We start from the raw sequence: 9,034 nt of genomic DNA on the forward strand, positions 1-9,034 counted from the left end.
GCAACAGGAGAAATAATGCTTCTTGTGGTTGGGGTGGAAACATGAATTCAGGAAAAGAGGTAGGGAAGTGATTTATGCCTGGGCCTTGTAGGAAGGACAAGATTTTCACAGACAGAAAAGCAGAAAAGGATATTAAAATCCTGATAAAGGTGGTACCAATCCTAGGAGGCTTGTATGTGTTAGCTTGTTCTCAGTGTTCCCTGGTCCTCCCAAAATGCGACCTGAATTGACTTGCCAAATTTCCAAGAGCAAATCTTTGCTCCTTCACACTGTGCTCAGCCCACTACTATCTGATCCCAGAGCTCTAAACAATTCCCCTGCATCTCTGGTATCTCCATGTTCATATCTAATATGAAGAACTCACATTATGCCTGGAAGGGGTAAAGCTTGTATGGCTTCCTGGAGGGAGGGATAATTACCCAAGGCATGGGTAAACTGAATGTGCATGCTATTCAAAGTGTAAGATGACAAGAAGCAAAGCAAAAGGTCTGGGTAAAGACCCAAGATTAGAGCTAGGCATTGAGGGATGGACACAGATATAGAAAGACATAGGAATATGAGCACAGCAAGGTGATTCGGTTTTATATATGTATATTCTTTTTAAAATTTTTCTGAGTTATTAGAAAATAGTGAATATCGTTCCCTATGCTTCACAGTAAATCCTTGTTTATTTTATATATAGTAGTGTGTATACAGGAGAAGGCAATGGCACCCCACTCCAGTACTCTTGCCTGGAAAAGCCCATGGACGGAGGAGCCTGGTAGGCTGCAGTCCATGGGGTCGCTAAGAGTTGGGCACGACTGAGCGACTTCACTTTCACTTTTCACTTTCATGCATTGGAGAAGGAAATGGCAACCCACTCCAGTATTCTTGCCTGGAGAATCCCAGGGACAGAGGAGCGTAGTGGGCTGCTGTCTATGGGGTCGCACAGAGTCGGACATGACTGAAATGACATAACATAGCAGGAATATGAGCAGAAATTTCAATACGTTTGCTGGGCCATGGGAAATGGACAGATTCCCACCAGTAGACCTAGCTGAGAGGAATGGCCATTGTCCCCGTCAATCATCAGAGGCCCACCACTGACGACATTGGGAGGCGTGGCCACGGAAACGTCATGGAAGAAACCCTAGCATCTAATAAGTGCCAGACTAAGCTCCCTACTCGGAGAAGGAAATGGCAACCCACTCCAGTGTTCTTGCCTGGAGAATCCCAGGGACGGGGGAGCCTCGTGGGCTGCCGTTTATGGGGTCGCACACAGTTGGACACGACTGAAGCGACTTAGCAGTAGCAGTATTGTGTGAAATGGAGAAGGAAATGGCAACCCACTCCAATATTCTTGCCTAGAGAATTCCATGGACAGAGGAGCCTGGTGGGCTGCTGTCCATAGGGTCGCACAGAGTCGGACATGACTGAAGCGACTTAGCATGCATGCATGCGTTGGAGAAGGAAATGGCAACCCAGTCCAGAATTCTTGCCTGGAGAATCCCAGGGACAGAAGAGCCTGGTGAGCTGCCGTCTATGGGGTCGCACAGAGTCGGACACGACTGAAGCGATGTAACAGTTTGATGAAACTTGGAGATTTTCTTTGTTTAATTATGGATCTCAGAGACTTCCTTCCCATTCATGGTCTTAATGTTTTGTAGTGTTTGTGTCTTACTGTGAGGAAAGGGTGGGTGCGGTTGGCTGGGTGGTGTGGGGGGTCTCGGAAAGTCGGGTGACCTTTGGTCGCCATGGAGCTGATTCTGCCTTGTATTTTGCCTTGCATGTTTGGGGTGGATATATCATTGCTGGGTTGGTTCAAATGTTGATCTTGGCCATTTTTGCGACCTTTCTTAACCATTAAGGGTGTTTTTGTTATTTTTCACGTGAAACAAGAAAGTAAGTCTCTGAGTGAGTGTGTGCAGTGTTACGACAACTGACAGCCCTTGGCTTCCTTGGTGTTTTGTGTTTTATATACATGGCTTTAAGTTTAATATCATTTTTTTCGTTAACTTTTGGAATGGTCTTCTTCACATGTTTCCTTAAAACGGGACAGAAATTCTGAGAATTTTGACGTAAAAGTTGAGTGAACAGATGGCTCGTTTGGCTCGGGGCTTGTTCACAGACTCTGGACATGGTCTTCTGTAACCTTGGAAGTCTATTTTGCATTTTGTGTGTGTTTAAGATTGTTTTCAAGCAAAAATTGCCCTTAAAAGATTGGGTGATATTTGCAGGTTACAAATAAGAAAACAGCCAACTCTTGGGCTGTTGCTTTCTTTCAAACCTAGAAGGGAATCAAGCACCCAATGCTTTCCTTTCCCTTTTATTATACATTATAATGGTGTGGGCCTTTTGAGGGCATTGAAATCCTTTGACTTTGCTTAATTGTGTTATTAAGGGACTCTTGAGAGTCCCTTGGACTGCAAGGAGATCCAACCAGTCCATTCTGAAGGAGATCAGCCCTGGGATTTCTTTGGAAGGAGTGATGCTAAAGCTGAAACTCCAGTACTTTGTCCACCTCATGCGAAGAGTTGACTCATTGGAAAAGACTCTGATACTGGGAGGGATTGGGGGCAGGAGGAGAAGGGGACGACAGAGGATGAGATGGCTGGATGGCATCACTGACTCGATGGACGTGAGTCTGGGTGAACTCCGGTGATGGACAGGGAGGCCTGGCGTGCTGCGATTCATGGGGTCGCAAAGAGTCGGACACGACTGAGCAACTGAACTGAACTTAATTGTGTTATTGGTTGTGTTTCACAATTACTCTTCAAATGGGAATATTCTGAATTGAATGGTCTGGCTGGGTGCTTGAGTTTGCACAGTCACAGTGGATGTGAATGAGCTTCTCTCGTCAGCCAAGAATGGACGTTTTTATCATTTTAATTTTTACATGTTCATCCCACTGTATTCAATTAAGTTTGTTCCTGGGGCTCCCCAGAACTTTCTTTAAAGGCTTCTGTGTAAATATCAATTTACAGGAAATGAAGTTCACCTCTGATTATGATTTATTTTGCATTTTAATTTCTTATTTGATAGATTTGTTTATATTTTGGTATTGTTCCCTCTTCATAAACCTCCTTGAGAATAAACATTGGAGATAGTCTTGGCTTTCAAATGCAGAACATTATCATATGATTTTGTATTTGATGTGTTATGACACTGAATGCATTTCATCTGAGTATGTCTTCCTTTAACAGAGTTTGGGATCTTCTTCTGCTGAAAAATACATTTCATGTCATTTTACCTAGTTGACTGTGGGTCCTGGGTTGTTTCATAATAATTCTGTAAAAGTTTTTCATTATCTTCTTTGCATAAATATGGAAAACATTGGATTTTAAAAGGCTTTTTAACCCTTGTTTAACAATTATGACTGGCATCAAGCTGTCTACTGGCCCAAGTTCTGAGAAAAGAAAAAGTAAAAGGTGTTCACTGAGACTGCCCTTCTTCAAATAAGTGTCATAGCCTTTCACTGTAATGTTCCATAATTACTGTGTCATGTTTTTTTAAAGCAGGATGAACCAGTGGTTCATTGTGAAGGGGCAACCATACCTCTGAAGATCAGTCTCTGTCTTATGTTACCTTTCATAACATTTGGCCCAGTCTAATGGGCAGAGGTAGCATGATTGGGTTCCTGAGCTCAATGTTTTTGGGAGCTTCTCTTCAACAGGAAATGAGGTGTTTGCCCCAGACACTCACCTATATGTGTTTCCAAGTTATTTCATTTTCCTGCAGTTGTACTAGTCTGTCTAACCATAGGCAATCTTCTTGCAGATGTCCTTCAGGACCTGTGATGGAAAAGTGCAGTACTGGTCAGCCTAGGGGACTGTCAAGTGAACAGTGGATCTGGAACGAACTGTCCTGATCATCTAGATAAGTAACAGCAAGCTTATGTTATGTGGGGCCAAATATGCTGGGCAGAGGGTAGGATTCCTTCCCCGTCTTCTGTAGCATAATTGGAGATGGTGTTGAAATGCCTTTCCTGGGTATCTAAGAGAACAATGTCAAGGTCTCTCCCTGGACACGACTTGCTAATTCTGTGGTAGAAACTGTTAATGTAATCAGTTCATTAAACAAGACAGTGGTATCTTTTTCCAGTCCTTAATCACGTTCCTCTGTTCATTGTGGGTGCTTCTGTGGCAGACACATTGACTTTGAGAATGTCTATTTTCAAAACCACCTGATTTTGACAGTTTGCCATCTAAGAGTTGATCTGTCTTTTTATTCTGGTTGGAAACTCTTGCTGTAACTGGCAGCAGCGAGATGGACTGGATTGGCCTGTTGAAAATAAACCTCATGAATCCGGAATTTGTGCTGCTTGGGTGCCTTTTTTCCTAGTATGACAATATGGATCTGAAGGTAATTGAAAATATTTCTGTCTATAAAAAAGGGTAAATGGGACCTGTGAACCAAGTGGGTGGTGGTCAATGGTGATTTCCCAGACCCCTTCCACCTGTGATAAAGTTCCTGCGAATATAGTGGAAGTAATTGTCAAGTAAGAAATCAATTCTCCTTCAAATTTTCACCCTTCCAGTAATTCTTGGCAGTGTGTTTGCTTGCAGACATTGCTGGGATCATACCTTGTGTTTCATCCACAAACAGCTTCCAGTATCTGAAAATCTGGAGTCTGAAAGTCTCTCGGCTCTCTCTTACTATCATCTTTGAGCTTGACTCCCTCCTCAGTTGCACAATGGGATTTCTAGCATGCTGTCTTGGATGTTGTGAGAATCAAGTGTGATAACCTTTGTTAAGGACTTAGGACACAGGTTGTGCTCAAGGAATGTAGTCCCCCATTTCGTGAATCCACCTATTGGAGCAGAAAGGGATGGTATTTGATTGAACTCCTTTTCATGCCACTGTTTCCTTTTCCTGCCCCAGCTCTTTAAACTTTGGCATCATTTCATTAACATGTTTTTTTCCTTTCTGAGGTCCATCGAGTTACCTCAGGAGTTACTCAAGCATCTCAATGCAAACCATATGTTTTTAGTCCTGCTGTGAAGCAAGAGGCAGCCTATGACTCCACGCTTTTACATGCTGGGAATGATATTCTGCTCTGGTCAACTTGGACACCTATGTGGAGACTGACATGGCTTTGCATCTGCACCTGTGAGGACTTTCATGGGTGTGAACCCTGTGCTGGTCACAGGGTGCTTGTTACTTGGCAGTGCCAGAAAGGTCTCTACTTTTTCTCTTTCTATACATATTTACTTGTTTTCTTCATGGTGATTAGTTTATCAACATTCAAGTGAGGTCATTTGCTCATTTGTAAAGGGAGGAGAAAATGTTCAATAGAAATGTTCACTATTTAAAATGTTCTCAAAAAGCCTTCTAACCTTCAGTCTCAATAGATAACTATGTTTCCTCTTTAGCACTGGTAGAAGTTTAAGTTGCAAGGTGGCATCACAGAAACTGAATTTCACCCACCCATGTTTAAATTTCACATTTCCTTTTTGATAGGAAACTAGAGTGTGTGGCCTTTTCCCAGAACATTGACATTCATACTCTTGGTTTACACCCGTAGTGGGTTAAATTACTTTAAATCCTTGGACAATGGGTGTCATTGTGGATTCCTCATGTGGTGACAAACTGAAATGTATAATACTGAGAGAAAGCTTTCTCCTAAGTAGTGTTCCTTCACCGAGACATGATTGTGTCCAAGATTGGCTCATTTGCTAGTGAAAAGAGTTGTGAAACTTAACCATAACTGTGGCCCATTCTCTCCTTTCCACACAGGCTTGTGCTGGCTGCCCATTACATCACAGTCTTCCTGATTTTCTTTGTTGGAGGGGCTGTGGGGAAGGCCTCAGTGAATTGTTTCATGGGTTCTTCTGCTGACTATTAGCATCTTAGGAAGCAGTCACAAGGCAGAGCATTCAAAAAGGGTGTTTTTCCAATTGGCAGCAGTCTCAAGAACTTGCACTCTTTCTTTTTTTTTTTTTGGTTCTCAACCTGTTTAATGTGTAAAAGGGGGAAAAAGAGGCGGTAGGCAGAGTTTCGGTCTGAATACATTCTCAGGATGCTGGCCTTCCAGAGCATCATTCTGAACAGCTGATTATCTTCTGTGACTCGAGTTTCAGTTTTGAAAAGATCTAATTCCATGGGATTATGGTGACTCATTTGTCATTAAGAATTAAATATAGAAATTTAAAGGCTCTGAGCAAATAGCAGGGGTGGGACTAATGCGACAGTAATAGCTGGAGTTGATGGGGCAAGAGTCAACCAATCATAAAATTACTTTTCCCTTGTAACAAAGAGTTCACACTTTTAACATAAATTATACATTTATTATGGTGTTTAAAAACAGTCAAGCCTAAATAAATTCGTCATACCATCGAGAAGAGACACACACACTTACAACTTACTTAAGCACAGAACTTCTCATTTGACAGCTCTTGGCCAGGGCCACACACATTTTACAGGGAACTTTTGTTTCTCAAGCTTAGTGAAAGTCTGGCAATCATTTATATAAAATAAGACTTAAATTTAAAACCTCACCAAACTAGGAATCTGATGTAGAAAATCGGTGACACTGGAGTGGCTAAAGCCCACAGTTCTCAGACTTCAGCACGGGTCCCAGTGACCTGTGAAGTCCCGCCCCATGTGTCCGAGGCCTGGGCAGGCCCAAGTCCCTTAAGGGCCAGCAGGTTCCCCTGGGGACGCTGTGCTGCTGCTCCAGGAACCCTGGCTGAGAACCCCTGGAAGGACGTAGCACCGTCTCCACCTCTCCTCGGCGCAGACCATGTCCCCTCCAGCCGTTGTGGGGAAGCTGTTTGACCAAACCGTTCAACACCAGATTCCTCCTGGCGAGTCCCTACGGATGCCCGTCCCTGGCATCTTCTCCTGCCAGGCCTGGCGCCCTCTGCCTAAAGTGCCACCTGCCCGACACCGAGGGCGGCCGCAGCAGAGCTCAGGTCACGGGGGTGCGCTGGTGGCCAGCAGGGAAGGGCTCCTTTCCTCCCATCTCACAGTCCTGTACCACTGGGAAGCATCAACAAAAAAAGGCAATTTCCCGATCTTATCATACGCTCCACACTGAACACTTAAAGGCAAATCGTCATCTTAAAGTACTACGTTTAGGGATTCAGTTAAAATATACACAGGTTTTATCTTCCCCTTGATCAGACTGTTGCTATTGTTTCTTCAGAGGATCGTAAAAAGAACTGATACCCTAAAAAAAGAACTCCATTTATTTTTTTTAAAAAGAGCAACAATGCTGTGGGGGCGGGGGGCGAGGGCGGAAAAGCGTTTCCTCTCCCCCTCCCGCCCAATTCGTTTTGGCTCACAAAGCTTCCCCCGCCCCTTTCGCTGTCGGTGCGGCTCTCGCGGCGACCATCAAGCCATCCGTCCGTCCGTCAGTCCCAGGCGCTCTGGGCGGCGGGCTTCAGGAGGCGTTCCTGGATATCCATCCGCTCTCGGTGAGGAAGTTCAGGATCCTCTTCATAAGGACTTTGTCCAGGTAGCTGGGCAGGCGGCTCTTGGAGGGGATGCCCTGGCGCTTCTTCAGGTGGTCCTTGATGAAGATGGTCTTCAAGGTCACGTAGCGCGCGGGGCTCAGGTTCAGCGAGCTGCACAGCACCTTCTCACGGTGCGACAGCAGCTCGAAGCCCGGCAGGTGCTTGATGGCCGCGAACTCACCATCCCGGCCGTCCTCCTTGCCGCCCCCCGCCGCCGCTGCCGCCACAGCCTTGTTCTCCTTGCACTTTTCGCGCTTGTGCCGGGCCACCTCATACTCCTCTGACTCCTGCATCTTCGTGATGCCATTGTGCCGGTAGCGCTGCAGCTCGCGGATCTTGGCGCGCAGCCTCTTCTCCTTGTACATTGTATCGAACAGGTCGTCGAACTCCTTGCACGACATGAGCTGGTAGAGCGGCCGCAGCTTCAGCCGCAGCTCCTTCTCCTCCTTGGTAACCTTGCGCCGCGCCGCCCACTCCTCCTTCTTGTCCTTGCCCAGAAAGGCGGGTACCAGGTTGTAGTCCTGTGCGATGTTCTTGCGCCGCTGCCGCTCGCGGAGCTTGCGCACGTACATGTCCACGTGCGCGCGCTTCAGCTCAATCTCCACGTCCTCCTCGTCATAGTTGAGCGAGAGCCCACTGATGAGCGTCTCGGCGTCCTGGTCATACTCAATGTCATACTCGTCCCGCAGTGGCATGTAGCCCAGCTGCTGCTGCTCGGCCACCGAGATGTCTAGGGGAGGCAAGGGGGTGGTGAGGCTGGGAGAGAGGGGCCCCCCACTGGGGCAGGTGTGGTCAGTCACCCGGTTGGGGATGGTGTCGGGGATGCAGGCCTTCCCCAGGTTTCCGTGGATGTACATGATTATGTAATGCTCCATCACTTCCTGGGGGGTCCGGGAAGCGCCGACGTGAGCTGCCATGTCCTCCCAGTTCCCGAAGCCGAAGTGCTCGATGGCATCCAGCAGCAGCTGCTCCTCGCGGCAGGTCCAGCCACCCTCGGCCTCGGGCCCCCAGAGCGTGAAGTGCCTGTCGTCCACCAGCTGGTAGCCATGGTAGCGGCGGTGGTGGCCGATCTCGGCGCCGGCGGAGAAGCACTCGGGGCACAGCTCGATGTCCTGGCACTCGGTGCAGCGAAAGCACAGGGGGCTTACCTCGGCTAGGCAGTACACACAGCACTTCTTGCTGAGCTCCGCCATATTCTGCTGCTGGGGCCCGCCGTCCTGCGCTCCAGCTAAACCGCCGCGTCTGCCTCGCCCCGAGCGCCCTCTGCAGCCGGCCTGCTGGGTAGCTCACCTCGCCTCAGCGCGCAGGCGCCCTGGAGCCGGCCCGGCCTCCAAGAACTCGCACTCTTGAGCAAGAGAAAGGGGACACTACTCAATATAGGTCAGATGTGACCTGGCTCCTCTGTGCTATTCCAGGCGTTGATCCCTAGGCCTGCCTTGTCACTTAGCCTTCTGAGGCATGTATTCGATGATTGTTTTCTCTCCAGTGGCAATGGTAATGTCTTCAATCTAAGTTATCTGTATCAAGCTCAATCGATGAATGCATCATTATATGTATCAAGCTGAAGGAATATATCAAGTTATCTCTGTCAAGCTCAA

At 47.0% G+C, this 9,034-nt stretch overlaps 1 protein-coding gene across 1 annotated transcript; it reads right to left on the minus strand.

Moving 5' to 3' along the window:
- Nucleotides 1–5,624: 5,624 nt before the first annotated feature.
- On the minus strand, nucleotides 5,625–8,684 carry LOC129638756 (transcriptional adapter 2-beta-like). The gene has a single exon (XM_055563411.1). The coding sequence runs from the start codon at nucleotides 8,627–8,629 to the stop codon at nucleotides 7,364–7,366; it is 1,266 nt and encodes a 421-aa protein (XP_055419386.1). The 5' UTR covers nucleotides 8,630–8,684; the 3' UTR covers nucleotides 5,625–7,363.
- Nucleotides 8,685–9,034: the final 350 nt, after the last annotated feature.

This window comes from Bubalus kerabau, chromosome X (genome assembly GCF_029407905.1).
Source record: "Bubalus kerabau isolate K-KA32 ecotype Philippines breed swamp buffalo chromosome X, PCC_UOA_SB_1v2, whole genome shotgun sequence".
Lineage (NCBI taxonomy): Eukaryota > Metazoa > Chordata > Mammalia > Artiodactyla > Bovidae > Bubalus > Bubalus kerabau.

Bases quoted from the DNA above. Each gene is read 5' to 3' on its own strand.
- LOC129638756 (XM_055563411.1), bottom strand. From the start codon at position 8,629: ATGGCGGAGCTCAGCAAGAAGTGCTGTGTGTACTGCCTAGCCGAGGTA.